General features: G+C 54.2%; 1 protein-coding gene across 9 annotated transcripts in view; it reads right to left on the bottom strand.

Annotated features, from left to right (window-relative positions):
- Positions 1–17,341, bottom strand: part of NTRK3 (neurotrophic receptor tyrosine kinase 3) — a 386,596-nt gene extending 369,255 nt beyond the window's left edge. For 8 of the 9 annotated variants that reach the window (XM_032175496.2, XM_058428010.1, XM_032175491.2 and 5 more), the window contains exon 1: positions 16,340–16,958. In XM_032175496.2, the coding sequence (XP_032031387.1) occupies positions 16,340–16,587 (248 nt within the window). In that variant the 5' untranslated portion in view covers positions 16,588–16,958. Of the gene's footprint in view, positions 1–16,339; positions 16,959–17,082 lie in introns of those variants that run through there. The other variant, XM_058428011.1, reaches the window with a different exon arrangement.
- Between the last annotated feature and the right edge of the window lie 814 nt (positions 17,342–18,155).

Genomic DNA, 18,155 nt, shown 5'->3' with positions numbered 1-18,155 from the left:
GCAGAGAGAAGAGGGGAGAGAGAAACAGAGAGAGAACCCAGCACCAGGACAAGGCCTGGCAGAATGTGCTTGGGAGTGGGCTGGTATTCTTCAAGAATGGAAGGATGCAGGCTTTTTGCAGTCTAGGAAATCTTATTCATAAAAATGTTATGCAGAATACCACCCCGCCTCTGATCTCACTCCAGGGAGTACAGTGTGAAAGCCATCAATATCAACAGTCACTCTCAAAGTGTGGTCCTGGACTTGATGCGAATTCTCAGGCCTGACAGCTAATCTTCGGAATCAGAAACTCTGGGGTGGGGCCTAGCAGTCAGTGTTTTAACAGCCCTTGGTGATGCGCATGCACACCAAAGCTTAATAACTCATAGGGTCTGGTCTCCAGAACACACATATACACACACAGCGACACACACAGACACACACTGACACACACACAGGAACAAAGCTGCCATGCACCTGTGTGGAAGGGCACAGCCCCTCTTCTGTCCCCCACAGGATTGCCCCCAGAGAAACCCAGGGCTGCTGCATCTGTATGGCTCCCCTCCTTTCCCACCCCGTCCTCAACCACCGCCATAGAAACATCACAAGTCAGAGCCGGAAGGGATCTCAAAGATCACCTAGTCCAGCCCCCTGATTTTAAATATGAGAAAACTGAGACCTTACAGACAACAATGGCTGGCCCCGACTCACCCGATAAACTGTGGCAGTGACAGGACACAGAGGCCAGCCCTATCCTGCCCTGACTCAGGGGACATGCTGTGAGGATGTGGCCAAAAACACCTGTGTCCACGAAACTCAAGGATCTCAAACTCCACTGGGTCCCGAGGGCCCCTTCTGCCCCACCCTCCTTACCACTACCAAAGTCAAAAACCAGAACAGCATGGCGTGTGTCCTGTTGGCCCAAGGGTGCCTGCTTACTGTGGAGGAGGCTGGGGCTGGCAGGAAATGGGAAGGGGTCTGTAATACGGGGCCGCCCTCCTGGCTCTGGAGCCAGACCTGCTGCAGACAAATCTCAGCTCTGCTACTTCCTAGCAGAACCACCTAGGGCAAGTTACTTAGCCACCCTGTGCCTCAGTTTTCTCCCCTATAAAATGAGGATGATCATGAGACCTGCCACGTCACTGTGCTGAGAATGGAAGGGGGTTAAAATAAAAGTCCCCTTAAAGGAGCCCCCGGAGCCGTCATCACACAGCATTTGCAGTCACCGTGATGAACTCAGGTTTCTCTAGAAGATTCCTCCAATGGGCTGCCCTGCTGAGGGCAAAGCCCGAGGCCCACAAAGGTATGGAGAGCAATGAGAATGGTGTGCCCAGCATTCTGCATGGAGGCATGTGTGCCCTCACCAAGCTGGGAGGGTTGCTGTGGGCCTGGGGGACATTCTGGTGCAGGAAATGAGCCTGTTCCAGTCCACAGGTCTTTACTGAACACCTACTAGGTGGGGGCTCTTGGGGACAGAGCTGAATGAGCCTCAATGCCAGCCTTCAGGAGCTCACCACACAGTGAGGAAACAGGAACATTAACAAGCTAATGCCATACAGGACACATCGTGGCTCCAGAGGGTGTCAGCTGGACTGAGACACTAGCTGTGCCGCCCTCTTCTGTTCAGTGACCTCCTGGGCTGGTAAGAACATAGAGGGCGGTAGAGGGCAGCAGGGTGGGGCCTCAAGGCCAGAGCATGCCTGCCCAGACAGCAGGCAACAGCAGCCCTGAGTGAGTGACAGGAGGAGGGCACGGGGACATCAGTCACCTGGATGGGAGACACAGCCTGCAGCTCAGGGATGGGGGTGATGGGTGCAGGGAAGAGCAACCAATCATTTCCAGGGAGACAGAACACGCCCCTGGAAAATGAACCCTAGATGCAAATCAGGGAGTCATGAGGTCACTCTTCTGCCACTTCTGCTTCCCCAGGGCCCAGGGAGCTGCTCTGGGCTGGAAAGGAGGAGGGAGGGTGTGCCCTGGTCAGTCTTACCTAGGAACAGGGGGCATGGGGCAGGTCAGCCACTGGTTGGGCAGAATGTCAGCTGGGTGCTGGGAGCAGGAAGCGGGGCTACCCTTCAGTACCACGTGGAGCTACTCTCTTCATCCGACCTGCACCTTGCCTCACCCACGCTCACCTCCACCCAGCACATGGCAGAGCAGGGCTGCCCTATCCCCACAGCCCTCTGACTTTTCTGCCGAGAACATGGCCCTGGGAACGGACGGAATCTGCCGTGCACTCTCAGCAAACTTGGCCCACCTCCCCTCTCCGGAGGTCGATTTCCAGGTGCAGGGAGAGGCCGGGAGAGTTGCTGCTCAGCTGCACACATCCTAGAACGACAATGGAGACCTAGGGACAATGGAGACCTCAGGGGTCCTGCTCTCCACCGCTTTCCCAGCTCTCCCAAGTGGCTGGCCCATCAGAGACTCTCCAATAAACCCACATTGGATAAATGCACAAATAGAGAAATGAATGAACGGTCGCCTGGGAAGAGCACGTGGCCACCTGAGCATGGACACACTGATGCGTGGCTTTCCTCCCTCCCTGTCTCACTTCCGCTCTCCCTCCCAGGCTTCCTGGGCTCACCTTCCAAATAAACTACCCACACCCCAAATCTTCATCTCACACAGGCAGAGTGACAGGGGAAGAAATGAAACTCGCTTCTCTTGCCTTTCCGCATGGGGTCTCTGTGAGCAACAGCAAAGCCAATGAATCAACTTCCCAGCCAGGGGGCACAGTCTTGACAACTCACTCCACCGTTATCACATTCAGTACACCTGGGAGCAGGTAAATCTAGAATTTTTAAAACTCCATTTAGGAAAATTGCACCCTCTCTACCTTAGGGAAGCCACATTTTCATATATATAAATTTTTCTTTAAACTTTACATTAGATCCATTTTCTAAAATTCTGCCCCCGCTTCTCTTGAGATAACCCTTTGAGCTGTAGATCATTTGTCTAATACCTGCCTCCCTCCATTCTACTGTAGCTCCAAGAAGGAAGTACCATGGTCTTTTATTTTCTCAAGGCTGTGCCCCAGGGCTCAGCATGGGCCTGGCCCACAGCTGGTGCTAGGCGCTAGGATGAAAGGGGGTAGACTCTCCTCCTCTTTGGGTCCCACAGAAGGAAGAGCCAGGCTGGCCATGCTAGCGCATCTGCTCATTCTTCCCCAACAGTCCAGATGCTAGGATGGGCTTTGGCAAACAGCAAGGCAGGCGGCCAGACACCTGGGCACCCCACAGCCTAGGTACAGATGCAGCTCAGCAGTCACTGTGGGCTGAACACGCCGCCAATGCCAGGCCCCCATTAGCTGTCTGTTACGCACTTGGAAGACAGTCCTTTGGAAAACAGAATATGAGGCCGCCCCTCCAACACCTGCCCTAGGGATGGGAGCCAGAAGTCCCCATAGGCCATAGGGCCCTCCCATGGAAGAGGAGGAGCTGCAGCTACAGGCCCTAAAAATTGGGCCCTTCTTTCCACCCTCTTCCTTCAACACCAGGGACTTTGAGGAGCCCTGAACTGAACTCATCTTCATTTCTTTCTTGCTCCTGAGTGCCTCAAAGACAAGGTTTCTGCCAAGAGAATAAAACTGCACCCCTCCTCCACGCCCTTGCCCCCTCCCCACTTCTTATGTTATTTCCCTCTCTGTGTCTTATCGCCACATTTGTTCAAATGACTGCCACTTAAGAGGTGGCAGGGAGTCAGAAACACAATCTGGAGTAAAGCTGATATTAAATAACTTCCTGAGCCTGGCCCGTCTGCCAACGCTCCCTCCTGGATCTCAGGTAGAGAAATGAAGAGGCTGCAAGGATAAGAGCCAGGGACACCCCAAACCAGCCTCAGAGCCACCCCTCTGCTGAGAGGAGGCTGGAGTTTCTTCACCAGTAAAGCCCAAAGCTTAGCAGTGATCCCACCCCTGCTTCTCACTTGATCCCATCCTCCATAGCGCACACACACACACACACACACAAACATACACACACACGCACGCACTGAGCAAAAGGTATTCAATCATGTCTGACCCTCAAATTTAAGCTAAAAGAGCCTTTTTTGTCAACCAGACCAACCCCTACATTTCCCAGGTAAACAAACTGAGGTTCAGAGATCTGGAGTCTCTTGGCTAAGGCCAACCAGATAGAATGTATGAAAGCATCTCAAAAAGAGTGGTGTCCCAGGAAAACACCAGAAAGGCTCTGGTTTTTAGGTGCCAGGATTGTTTCACTACAATCAAGTTAGTCAGTTGCCCATATGTTTTCTCCAGTTGTGACTTCTTACTGTGGGCCCCAGCAAGAAACATCCCCAATAGCCATCATCACATGAAAGCCCTCAGAAAAAAATATCTTTAGCACCTAGCAGTTGAAGGGGAGAAATTCTGCTAATGAAACCTCTGAAGCCAATATCCACTAACCCTGACTCAGCCTCACCTGGCCTGGACAATCCCCACCACACCACCTCCAAGATCAGAATATACTTGCTGTTCTCCATGCCAGCCACTGGGTGTCACTGCTGCCCCCCATGAATTGGAACCATAGAGCGTTCAGTAGGGGGTAAAATGACCCCAGCAGGCCAAGGGGATCTTATACATATCTCCTGGGTGTGACCTAACTTCATATTTCTCCCAGAAAGAGACAGATGGCCAACCATGTTCCAGATGCTCTTCCAGATGCTGTTCTATCATGTTCCAGATGCCGTCCCCACATCATGTACTTTAATCCTAACAACACCATCTCACAGCAACTCTCCTGATAACACCTTACTTTGCAGGTGAAGAAAATGAGGCAGAGAAAAATTAAATAACGTGCTCACAGTTTAAAAAAACAAGCAAGGAGGAGGGCAAGGATTGGAACCTGAGACAGATGCCAAATTCCATGACCTTTTTACTATGCAATTTAGCCTCCCTTGAGCTATCCGTCTCAGTGCTATCGGCTCTGGCTGAATCAAGCTGGTTTGCCATGACCCCAGAGAAGATGGCATCTGGGAAAAAACCAAGTGGGGCTCAGACTTTCATCAAAGGTACAAATCACAACAGGACAGGCTCAACAGCCCTTCCCTCCCTGCAGAAATCATGGTCTAGTGCCCTCTTGTGGCTTTATATGGAACTGGGATGAATGTCCATGGGAGGCTCTCACGGGTGGATTGGAGGGATTTTAGGTCATCCTATCCCATTGGATTCCTAAATTCTTTCTACCAGGGATGGTCCTGAAGCCCCCTCTTCAGACAGACTTATTGGATTACAATAGCCAAGAGGGAACCAGCTAGTGAATGGGAAGCTATGTAGGGCAAGAATAGCAATAAAACCACTTGGGACAACATCTGCAAGAAGCTAGATGTTACTAAATTACCCTAGATAGAGATTTCTGGGGTCCAGATTTCTGGGGCTGCAGAGTGGGGAAGGCAGGTAGCAAAACGGCTTTGCCTGGGACACTCTGACACTTGGTATTCCAAAGGAGTCCCTTATCAGCAGGAGCCGTAACAATCTCCCTGTCCCTGTGGAAGGCTTGTACCTCAGCCACTGTGTCCCTTTTTCCAAATATATGCCATCTTAGTCCTTCTCTTGCCTCCTTCAGCTTTGTCCACATGCTAATCCCCTCGTGCAACTTCCTCTAATCCCATTCTTCAAGGGCCTGGAAATGTCACTGCCCATCACCTCTTACAGATTCCCGTGGACTGCTCACCAGCTTGGCTTCTGTGTAGCCATCACATGCCAGGCACCTACCATAATCTCATTCAACCCTCACAACCTCTCTATTAAATGGGCATAGCTAACCAAGTTTTTCCGATGAGGAAACTGAGGCTCAGAAATGTTAAGTAATGTGCCTAAGCCCATACCAGGACAGAGCCAGGATTTAAACTGAAAGTTTTTTGACCAAAGAAGCCTCTACTCTTCCCGCTACACCATGCCACCTCTCAGACAAAGGGACCACTGAAAAGTTCGGGGTGCAGGAATTGGTCTAACCAAATACCCTGGATTAGAAGATTAATCTGTTAGGGTGTGGAAAATGAGCTGGAGGCAGGAGAGACTGGAAGTAGGAAGAACAGATGAGGGCTATAAAAAGTATCCACGCTTGTGGGGATGAGGTTCTGGGGTGTAGTAATAGGAAGAGAGAGAAAAGAGTTTTACACACACACACACACACACACACACACACACACGTGCTCATTGAAATCTTATAATAATCCTGCCTTATTTTTAGTATTTTCATATGAGAAAACTGAGGATCAACAAGGTCAAGTAGCCAGCCCAGGGTCTCAGCATGTAAGAGGCAGAGTCATGAGCTAAAGCTTCATTTAGTCGTTGCCATAAATAATCAGGGTTGTATATGCAAATGATCTCTGGCCCAGTAGGAGGGCCATAATGTCAGCTTCTTTCCTGCTCTTCAGTGGACCAGACTTGAAAAACTATCAGAAATAAGGAAGTGGGGAAAGACGGACCACAACAGAGAGGACCCTGCCTGCAGCCCGGGTCAGGAAGCTGGGAGAAGACCCTCAAGAAGGAGTCACAGGCCCCAGACCAGAAAGCTCCACACCCACCCCCAAAGCAGCAGACCCTGTCTCTAAAGCTGATAACCTTGTTAGTAGGAGGATGCTCATTTGTGCATGGAACAAGACAGCACCTGCTCAAATACAAGACTGCCTGGAACAGACAGATGGGCCAACGATACTCCCAGAAGCACCGTCAAAACTAGCCAGTCCAGGCAGGGCCCATGACCCTGGTTTGCAAGGCACTTTCTTACCCACCTCTGTGTATGGTTATCTCCGAAAGCAGACACAGGATCTGGAGAGGTTAGGAGAAGGCGTCAAGCTCTCATCTCCAGTCAATGCCAGAACCTGCTATTCTCTGAGCACTACTTGTCCGGTAATTTCCAAGCTTGGGTTCGGGGGGCAGGGAGAGGGGAGAGATGCCCCCACACTTGAGCCGGGGCATCAGACAGCCTGAGAGCCTGTATAAAGCTTGCTTCCTCCATGATACTAGCCCCACAGTGAAACTATCTGTCAACTTCTCTATTAAGCCTGTGGGTCTTCCTGGGCTACCTCCCATGCATTCACCCCATTACCCTCTGTGCAAATGTGCTGATCTCTCCTGCTGCTGCTGAGAGAAGGCAGGAAGGAGGGCACACAAGGTGGCTTTCCTCCATCCAATGCAGTCTCCCAGTCACCTCCTTCCCAGGAAGCCAAGGGCTCATGAGTCAGAAAGTCCAGGTCCAGGAGTCTCACATCCCTGGACTGCAGAGATACAATGGAAGCAGGGTCAGCTCGGCGGAGAGATGCCCCTCATAGAGGAGAGCTGACCTCCCTGCTCAGCCCTGGCTCAGGAAACGCTCTGAAAGCCAGGGCTGACAGTGCACTTCTCACCAGGCTAGCGCCACACTCCCGGCTCCCGCCCTGGGCAGCCACCAGCCCAGGACGGTCTCGTGCGCCACACTGCCCTCTGGTGGCCACTAGGAGTGTAGACGCAGAGGGAAGCCAAAATCTTTTAAGGTCTATTTACAGAGACCTCAGACACGGTGTGCACAGAACACAGAAGAGACGCACTTGTGCCTGTGCCAAGACGCCCCCAGATACACTTACGCAGCCCTGTTTCCCGCGGCAGGTAGCCGGGTTTAGGACTTCGAAGCTACTATTGCTCCCCTCGTGTTCTCCTCTTCTCTGCAGCACTGTAAGAGCTCCTTTCCCCGCCTCTCTGTAAAAGCCCGAACCCCTCAATCCCAGAGCAGACACCAACAAGCGGATGGAGACCCACACCAGCTAGGGAGGCAGGGTCCTTCGTTCTGGGCTGCCTTGTGCCAGGAACTCACTGGGCGATTGGGCCAAATCAGTTCACCTCTCGATTCCTAAGTTCTTTCTCTGTAAAACAGTGTTTGGCCCCAACATTTTCTGAGCCCCTTTCCAGATCTAGTAATTTATGGTTCAAAGTCTTGATCTTCTCTCTAACTCAGAAATCTTCCCAGTGGTCTAGAAAAGGAAATAACCAACGTGGTACCCAATTATTTACGGAGCCTAGCGAATACATCATTGCACAGGTCTGAACATAACAGTGACCCTAAGGGGGTGCCGGGCTGGAGAGTTCCATGACCTCAGCTCTCAGAAGTGTGAGGCCAGTGGCTGAGCGATGATGAAGCAAGCTCACACAGCCAAGAAGCAGCAAACATGGAAGGTGCACCAAACCCTGCCCCACAGTTTCAGCTGTTTCACAGAAGAAAGTTGTATCTGTCTCCCACGCTAAGAGCTCATCCCTATGGAGAGAGAGATGGAGCTTCCATGAGCAATGAAGGTGGAGAGGTGGGGTGAGGTTGCAGGGGGATAAAGGCTGCTTACTGTGGAAAGGACCAGGGAAGGACTCAGAAAGAAGCTCTAAACATCAGCTTCCAGCTCCAGCTGCCCAGTGCTTTAGACACTCCCCTTTTGCTCTGCACCCAGAAATGTTCCTGGCACCCCCAAGCTCTACCTGGGAGAAGCCACTCAGCCCTCTGCTCTCCCACCCAGGCTCTCACTGGCCATAAGCACCAGGGGCATAGTCCTCCTGATCACAGCTCAGCCCAGAGAGGAGCTGGCTGGGACCCAGCCACCAGCTTTCTGAATCTCAGCCAGCCTCAGCTGGCACCTGTTCTGCTGTGGGCTGACCTGACCTCAGAGGCCAGGACATCACGGGGTGGATGAGGAGGCCTGGGAAGAGGGTGTGGCTGAGACACAACCTCAGGAGAAACTCCCTGTTGGGAACAGGTCAGGAGGACAGACCAAAAGCTTCCCCCACCACTAGAGAGGCCTGCCTGGGACAGTGTTGGCCACACTGTTTGGCCAATACCACACCCATAATTATCCTATGTTCCTTCCCTTCCTACCCCAGCCAGAGCAATTCCCACCCAAGGAACTGAAATGTTGTAAACTAAAGGATTCTCCTAGACTTTTACATCAACTCTTTTATTTAACTTAATAGTAATATATTCGTGTGTGTGTGTGCATGTATGCATATATATATGTGTATGCTAGTACGCATAAGAGTATTGCAAAAGAGCATAGGCAATATAGCTTAATATTTAAATGCCAGACTGCTTTGCCATTTACTGGCTGCATGAAATTAAGTGAGTTATGTTCCTTCTCTGCACTCGGTTTCCCCATCTGGAAAATGAGACTAATAATAGTACTTATCTTATTGGGGTTGATGTGAGGCCACAATGAGGTATTAGCCTTAGAGTGCTTGGCACAGTGTCTGGAACATAGTAAGTGTTCCAGAAACACTAATGATTGTTATCATGTACTCAGTAGATGCTAGCTGTCACTAGTTATGTATCGACAGATTTCTCTTTGCCAGATATGACCCAGGGCACTGAACTTCAACAAGGTGCTTATATAATGTAGTTGTTATTATTATCCATTTCTTATAGATAAGGAAATTGAGACCCAGAGGAGGAAAGGGATTTGTTCAAAGCTAGGGGGAGGCCATGCCTGGAGGAGCTGCTGGGAAAACTGGGCTTAGGAAAAGAGCAGCTGCCAGAGTCCTCCATGCTTGATGATGTGTGTCTGGGGAAGGAATCCTGAATCTCCCACTGCCCAGACTCTGGGACACTTATGATGGGACAAGCCAGGCGGGAGGACCAGGGGCAGAGGTGAGGCCAGGGGAAAAGGACAGTCTCCCAAGCCTGCTGGATCCCAGGTTCCCCAGCACTGTATGTGAACAGAGCTCAGCAGAAGGCCTCATCGAGTTGATTTCTAATTGGTGTGGGCTGCAAGCTGCAAGGAGCCCTGGGGCTGCCAGTCTCACATAGTTGCTACCTCTGGGGACCCTGAATTTGGAAACGTTGCCTCAGAGGGAGACACAGTCATGGGGGAGGCTCTGGCTTTGACAGAGTGCCCAGAACAGGAGCCAGAGCTGAGTAGAAGGCGGCCCCAGCACCTGGGAGTGTGCCTGGGAAGAGGAGTCTTCGAGCGACCCAGGGACCCCAGCTGGGTCCCTGCCCACTCTGGGCCCTGGGACCCTCATGGGTGACATGAGGGAGAAGATGACTGCAGTGGTCCTTTCCAGCTTTGAATTCTGGTGAGCCCTGCACTTAGAGGCAGCGGAAATGGGAAGAGCCTTCTTGGGGGTTCTCAGGACTCCACCAGGCCCTGAGCTTTGGTGTTAGCCTCACTGGAGTCTTCACTCCTGATGACCCGACCCATCAATGAGCAGCTTCCAACACACCGGGCCACCAGGAGGATTTGTGCTCCTCAAAGTTGAGGTCAACGAGGCTCAAAGAATGACAAATGACACGAGCTGATCACTCAGCTGATCACCAACATCTGAGTGACTGAGTCCAGCCTCTATCTGGGCCACTCTTTGACCAGTTGCTGAACACTCAGCCACCCTTTGCAAGTCCCTCAAAGATGGGTCATTCCCACAATGCTGCCCTTTGGGTGGAAAAAAACTTCCTAGATGAAAATGCTCTGCACCTTCCTTCCCAACAAGCCAAACCCCAGGGCCTCAGGAGACCAAGGTCCCCAGGTTTGATCCTGGAAGTATCTTTCTCTGGGGCTATAACTATTCCCGCTTCCAAATCTCACGTCAATAGCCCCTCACATTTCTGCCTTCCTCCCTCAGGCCTAGTCCTAACGTCTGGCTGAAAGGGTCACACCCAAGAAAGAACAGAGCCAAGGGGACCCACAAGCTGGTAAGAGAAGCCCCAGAAGAAACACAGACTCCTGAGAGCCTCTGGACTTTTCCATTTGTGAGCTACAACAACGTGACCACCTGGGACGCTGGATTTGTTCTTTATTTTGTTTTCTTGATCTGTAAAACGGGACTGTTAAGCTCTGCTTTTATATGCCAAGCAACTGTCACAAAAATAAACTCAACAATTGTAAACTAAAAATAATGATATGACTGACGGGGGCATCCGCGGAGATGAAGAATTTGCTACACAAGGATAAGAAGGTAGGATCCTGGTAGGGACTAGACCATCGTTTAAGAGCTGGCCTGGCCCCTGCGAGGGGGCTTTTGGGCCTTGGGAACTCTGATCCGGAACTGAGATCCCCGACCCCACCCAGCTTATTCCCTCCTCACTTGACCCTACCCCCTATTAATCAACCCCTCCTTGGCATAGCACCAAGGGAGAGCCAGGGGCTTCAGGACCACCTCTTCTGTCACCACCCTGTCTCCTTCTCAAGTGCCAACCCTCCCACTCACAAGAGCAGTGGGTACCAAGTTGTAATGATCATGCATGATTTAGCAATCAAAAAGTTTATTTTATAAACCCCAAACACTCATGTTTATTACTTTATATGTTTATATATCTATTATCTATACATTAAATATGAAATATCCTCTTTTCTAGGCAAAAATAATTTGCGATAGAAGTTCCAGTGTTTTCTTCTCACACTCAGTGGAGAGCTGTGCTCCAGCAATGGGCTGAAAGCTTTGCAGAAGAACATCTTTTCCTGGCCCTGAGCCCAGGGTGCAGATGGGGAGTCACGAAGCTGGGTGTCCAGGCCCTAATGAGAGGCTGCAGGCCCCAGCACATTCTTGTTAAATATGCCATTTGGTCTGGGCAGTTGACTCTAAATAGTGTCATGTGTCACAAATGGTGTCAAATTCTGGGTGGCCTGAGTTTGCTAGAGGTGGGAAGGGAAGGAAGAGGAGAATAACTAGTGTCCCAAGGTCAGTGAGGGAGTGTACCTCCTCCTGGCACCATCACAAGGATCATTGCCATCCCAAGGAGGCGCCCTTAAAAGTGGCCTGGCCGAGCCTCCTGGGGGAAGTTCCCTGGGCCCCGAGATGACATATGTCCAAGTTGGAAGAAACACTCTGCTCTGCGGCCTCAATTCATAGTTGAATTTACAGGCTCAGAAAGTCTAGAGTGCACTGATGGAGCTCACAGGGGGTTGGGGAGAGAGCCAAGGTGGGATTCACATGATCCATCCCTTTTTCTGCCACCAGCCAACTGGAGGCCCCGAGGGGAGGCTGGAGACCATGCCTGTGACTCCTGTGCAAGCCACCCATGGGAGCACATGGGGGTACCCCAGCCACAGTGGAAATGCCGTGACATTGGCAAGGGCCATACCAAAGGAGGGCCTCAGGCTACCCACACCCACCCAAGAGCCACCTGAGGTGGGGCCCTGGTCCTTCTACAGAGTTGGACAGAAGCAGCAGCGGGCAGGGACTGGCAAGGCAAGGACGGGGAGCATCCCAGGAGGGCATGCATCAGGCCCTCCCTTTCTCACAGCAGCACCTCCTGTTCAGCCAGGCAGGAGGGTAGTAGGAGCCTTCTAGGACCCTAAGGAACCTTCTAGGTTGCAGGCTCAGCCTTCCTGGGGCCAGTAGATGGGGACTTTCAAAGCACTGGCCAGGCTGGGCTGGTTTTTGCCCAAAGCTGTCATGGCCTCAGGTCCCATGGAGCTGCAGAGCAGATGCCCTTGGCCCCGGGGTGTATGACAGAAGCTTGACCTGCTGGGCTTCCTGGGGCAGGGGGTCTTGGCTCTGGAGCCACCAATAGCCTCTCTCTCGGTGGAAAACCCCAGGGCCTCAGGAGACCAAGGTCCCCAGGTTTGATCCTGGAAGTATCTTTCTCTGGGGCTGTAACTACTGCTTCCAAATCTCATGTCAACAGTCCCTCACATTTCTGCCCAACTCTCTCAGACCTAGTCCTAATCCTGGGGCTCTGAGCACCTCACTGTGCCTACCGAGAGTGAGCCCCATGATGCCTTTGGGGCCTGGCTCATACCCTGCCGGGTCATTGTCAAGGCTGGGTCTCCCCTTGATCCTTAGAAAGAATGAGACTCAGGAGCCAACAGCCAAAGCCCCGAATGATCCTTCAGCCAGCCAGAAGAGGGCCTTCAGGGAGGGCCATGGAAATGAAGGGACCAGAGAGCTGCCAAATGCCAGGGACCCTGTGGTGGCTCAGAGTGAGACCCAGATGGCGACTCAGAGTCCCGGCTAAGAGCCCATGGTCTTTGCAAGCCGAGGTAGCCAGCCCCAAGCATACCTGGTCCAGCCACGCCATCCTCTCCTGCTTCATCTTTCTAACAGCTAAAGACCATACCATTCCAACCCAGCCCCAGGTAGGCCTAGCCTAGCAAAGCGGCCCAGACAGTCCACCATGGCCACCACCCTCCTGCCTTTGTGACGTCACAGCCTGGTTGGGCGTGGCTGCGCATGGACCCTTTCAGGCTCCATGAGGTTCCTGTGCATCAACAGCTGCAAAGGCAAAGGGATTGGCCTTCTGGGCAGAAAGGGGCCAAAAGGGAGGGCCTTTTGGAGCAGCGTGGCTCTGGGAGGGGTGGAGGTGAGACCCACACTTCTGCTCTGATGCCTTGCAACTGATTTCCTCCAGATACAAACAGGGCAGCCGAATGGGGAGATGGCCTCCCCCATCAGAGGCAGTTCCCAGCCAGCTTCCTTGGATGGCCACACAGGAAACACTCCACACACCATCCCTGAGAAGCAGAACCACAGAGAAACCTCTTGTCCCTCTGGAAACTCAGGTACAATCAGTTCAGCACTTGAAGGAAGGACCTCGAAACATTACAGCCCGAAGAACAAGAGGGTGAAACTGTGGAGGCCTCAGCATCTTCTACCCAGAATGTGCCCAAAGCTATAACCTGGGGCATCCACCAGCATCAAGAGCTTCAGGCCAATGGGAAGCTGGGGGACCTCTTGGTCCCATTTCCTTGGTAACATCAGAAATCTGAAGAACAACTCTCCAGCAAGGCACGGGCTTCAACTGAAGCCCTCTTCCCAAGCCATACTAAAACAAGAACCGACCCCAGCCGAGGGTGCTTCTCTCTGCCCGCACATCCTTCTTCCAGCCTGCTCCATATGCAGCCCCACACAGTGGGGGTCCCTGTTGGGGTTGTGTGCCTGGGGAAGGTGACCTTACCACCCCAAGCCTCCATGTCCTCAGAAGTCAAACAAGGATGGGGATGCTGACTTCCCGGGGTGAGCGTGACTCCCCTCCCTCTCTCCAGCCCTCTGGCTCTGGAGTGGAAATCTGGGCCCTTCTCGAGCTCAGTCAATACCAGCCATAGATATAACAGGGCACTGGGGAGAAGATGGGGCAAGGAGAAGTCATTCGACCCATGACCTCTGACCTTCCCCCACCTGCCACTGGCATAGCTCCTGTGGGAATCCAGTTCCCTTGTTCTTTGGTGTTGGGTGGATTTAGAGAAAGGAGTCCTGATGGCCTCTCAGAATCCAAGTCCTGAAACAAGAATGGGGACACACACAGAGGGGCTCCAGATACACTCCCTGCTCACTATCCTCCCAGACGCCCTCCTGAGGCCCTCCAGTGCCAAAGAGGGCAAGAGGCCACCCCACTCCCCTCCCATCACAGACCTTTCTGGCAGCCTGGAAAGGCTAACCCAACTCTTCCCTATGAAACTGCTTCCCTGAGCATCATTTTCAGAGGAGCAACACCTCTGTGTGGCTATAAAGAGCCTACGTGATTGTGACCATCCCTGCCTCCCACTGGCTTTCTACAGACAGACACATCCTTGGAGCAGCACACTGGATGCAGCTCACCTATTCCCAGAGACCCAGGCTGGGTACCAGGGGCCCCTTCTTCCAACCCTTGGCCCACCCCTGGCAATCTCTAGGTCGGGCTTCTGAGCACCAAGACTGGCCGCTCAGCTCCCACCTTCACCACCAGCCCACTCCCCCACATCCACCCCCTACACACACACAGCCCCAGTAATGCACTTCCAAGTCTGAGTTTCCCTAACAGTCTCACTCTGAACCCTTCTCCCTACATCCTTGGGAATGCTGGAAGCCTGTGGCCTGCAGTGGGGCAGAGGCACAGTTGGGTCTGTCCTGTTTCTCCTGCCCTCCCTGCTGACCCCCACCCCTTGGCTGTTTGTCTTGTCATCTCTGGCCGGGTTGAAGGGGGTGAGGGGGTGAACAGCAGAGCTGAGATATGGGTCAACCTTGTCTCCTGGGCCAGGAGTCAGAGACGTCTCCTGGGCTATCCGTTTCCCTCAAACTGTCAGCTGCGAGAACACAAGCAGAGGCTCCATTAAGACGAGAGGGCTGGTGGGCTTTCCAGAGAGCAGGACTGCAATTCCTCCAGGCTATGCAGCCCCATGGCCCTGGGCTGAAGCAAGGGGAGGTGCTCCCAGAGCAGCACCAAAGGCAGGTCCGGCCCCCTTAAGTCCGTGGAAGGAGTAAAGAGCCACCCAAAACGCCTTCCTCCAGACGTTGGCCAGGACCTCAGCACAAACCCTTCTGAGCTGCCTACCCATTGCTGGGGGTCCCCAAAGGCTGGAAGCCTTGGAGGAAAAGAGGCGAGAATTATCCTCTGAGCAATTCCAGTATAGTCCACACCCTTCTCCAGGGTGGTAGGTTAGGAGGGGGTCACCTGGCCGAGGTCAACGAAAGAAAAGAGGAGCAGACCCTCCGGTCCCCAGCCCTCGATCTGACCTCTCCTTTGCTTCTGCTGCCATCCCCACCAAAGAAAAATAGCAAGGAGAAAAGAGCAGGCCACCACTGGTCTCCCTCGGACGGGGCAGAACCAAGCAAAAGCCAGCCAGAGTTGAATGTTCCAAATGAACCGATCCGCACGATCACACAAGAAACCCCTCTCCTCAAAACACAGGCCCTCTCCTCTCCCTGCGCCATCCTGACTCGGAATTATCCGGAGCAGTTATCAAAGCCCAAACTGGGAAGGGATCTGTAGGCGCCCAGATGCAGATGAGGGTGGCAAAGGGGGTGTCTCGGAAATGCCCAAAATGGGGCTGGAGAGGGCGGGCTGCAGGAGGGGAAGGGAAGAGGTAGGCGTCCATGACGGCCTCCACACGTCCAAAGTCTCCCCGCGAGCAGCCAGCTCCCAACTTGTTTACTTGTCAGCATGTTTTGCTGTTTCCAAATGGAAATAGTTAAACACCTCGGCTGGATCGCGAGCAGTCCCTATCTGTCACCTTCCCTGCCGGCTAAGCGCCGCCGCCGCCGCCACCGCTGCTGCCGCCTCTGCCAAAGAATCGAACCTCGTCTACTTTATTCCACTTGAGCGTGGCCAAACTGTTGCTATTTAGTGGGGAGCAAAAAAAAAAAAAAAAAAAAAAAAAAAAAAAAACAATGTGCACCGTCGAAACGAGCCAGCAGCTGGTTGGGGGGCGGGCGGGAGCTGGGCCCCGCGTGCCCTCGGCAGCCGGGGTCCTCTCCGGGGAGAGGCACACACACGCATCGCCGGATCGCGCCTCGCCAGGGCCAGAGTCACCTGGAATGCGCAGCCCGAGAGCATCTCCCGAGCCAGAGCGAGCCTGACGCGCGCCCAGCGGGCGGCGGGCGGCGGGCGGCGGCGAGCTGGGGCGGGCGGAGGGCCGGCTCCCGGCCGCGGGCGGGCAGGAGGGAGACGCGGAGCGCGGAGGAGGCAGGCTGGGGAGCGGCCGCCTGACTTACATGGAAGTGATATTCCTTGAGATGTCCGTGATGTTGATGCTGGCGTTCCCATTGCTGTTCCCTGAATCCTGCCCTTCCAGGAGGGGAAAGAGGTTCCCATCGTCCGGCCGCCGGCAATTGATCTCAGTCTTGCTGCAGACACAATTTGCAGGGCAAGCCAGCACGGAGCCCACATAGTCCAGCCAGACGCTTCCCAGCAAGAAAATCCGCCAGAAACTACACTTGGCTGGGCAAAGAGAGACATCCATCTCCGATCGCTGCTTCTAAAAAAGAGGAGGAGGAGAGGAGAGGGGGGTGGGGTGGGGGGAGTGGGGAGAGCAGGGGGGGAAGGAAACAAAGACGGCGAGGGAGGGGGGAAGGGGGAGGGGGGGCTTCTGCCTTTGAAACGCCGAGCGATCAGATGCAAAATCCTTCAGCGTCTGAAACCATCGCGGCCGCCGCCGCCGCCGCCGCCGCCGGGTGGGAGCTGCGAGGAGCGCCTAGTGGCGCGGTCTGCCTGGCATGGTGGCCGGCTCGGCGATCGCTGACTCGCCGGGTCCGGGGGCTCTGGAAGCGAGGCACGCTCTCCGACTCCGAGACTTTGCAGGGTTGCAACAGAAGGTGGGGAGGCAAAAAAAAAAAAAAAAGGAAAAGGAAAAAATGGTGCTAAAGTCACCAAGTCCCACCTACTGGGCAGAATTAAAACGGACACACCACACACCTGCAAAACACACACATTCACACACTCTCACACATACACACACCCGGAGCCCGAGGAAAGGAGGAGAAGGAAGATGCAGTAGGAGCTGCAGCAGCCGCCGCGAATGGCTCGCCGCGCGGCTGCAGAAATGTACAAGTGCTCCGAGCCTTACGAAACGCACGGGTTATCGGAGCGTCTTCCTCGGCTCCCTCCCTCCCTTCCTCCCTCCCTCCTCCCCTCCCTAGTCGCGGCCTCCTCCCCCCGCCCCCCGCCCGGGCTGGGAGCGGCAGGAGAGCGGAATCTCCCCCCTCCCTCCCCTCCCCACACCCGTCTCTCTCCCCGCCCGTCCTCTCCCTCCTCCCCACCCACCCAGCCACCCACTCGCCGGCTCGCGGCTGTAGCCGGCACCGCCACCCGCAGCCTCGCGGCAGCCCGCCCGCTCCACGCCTCGCAGCGCGGCGCCCGCTAGCCGCAGCCCGGGAGAAACCGAGACCGAAGGGGAAAAGTTGCAGTTGAGATTGCGAGGGTCGGGGCTGGGGAGGGAGAGTTGGCGAGCTGGCTGCGCGACACGGAAAGGCGCTCTCCTTTCCACTTTTTGGCCCTCGCGCTACCCGGTTTTGCTGCAATCCGGACCGCGGTAGGAAGTGAAATGAACGTGGCGGAGGTGATTGGGGAGTGCTCCCAAGCCTTAGGTGGGGGGCGCTCCCAAGCCTGGGTGGGTGGGGGGCGCAGGCTCACGGACAGCGACGGGGGGTGCCGGAGCGCACAGACACCCCAGAGAAGCACCCAGAGCCAGGGACCGGGACCGCAGACGCGCAGTCCTTGGTCTGAATGACACTCATTTCCGTAATCTAGAGTCTGGGGCGCTGGTCTTGGCTGGGAGAGGACTGCGGGACATGGCACGCTAGGTGCCCCCCGTGCCCGCTGCGCTTTCTTGGAGGTGGGTTTCCATTCGGCCTTGAGCAGGCATGGATCGGGGAAGGAAGAAACAAGGGTCGAAAGGGCTGCGCTGGAGAGCCGAGGTGGCCCCGGGCGAGCTGTGCGTGCGAGAGAAATGGCCGGGGGAAATTGAGATGCAAGGGGCATATTTTGGCAAGCGCCACGCCAGCACAGTCAGAGGCCGGTTTCTCGGGCTCA

This window comes from Hylobates moloch, unplaced genomic scaffold (assembly GCF_009828535.3).
Source record: "Hylobates moloch isolate HMO894 unplaced genomic scaffold, HMol_V3 SCAFFOLD_14, whole genome shotgun sequence".
Taxonomy (NCBI): Eukaryota; Metazoa; Chordata; class Mammalia; order Primates; family Hylobatidae; genus Hylobates; species Hylobates moloch.
This window is presented reverse-complemented; position numbering and strand designations above follow the sequence as displayed.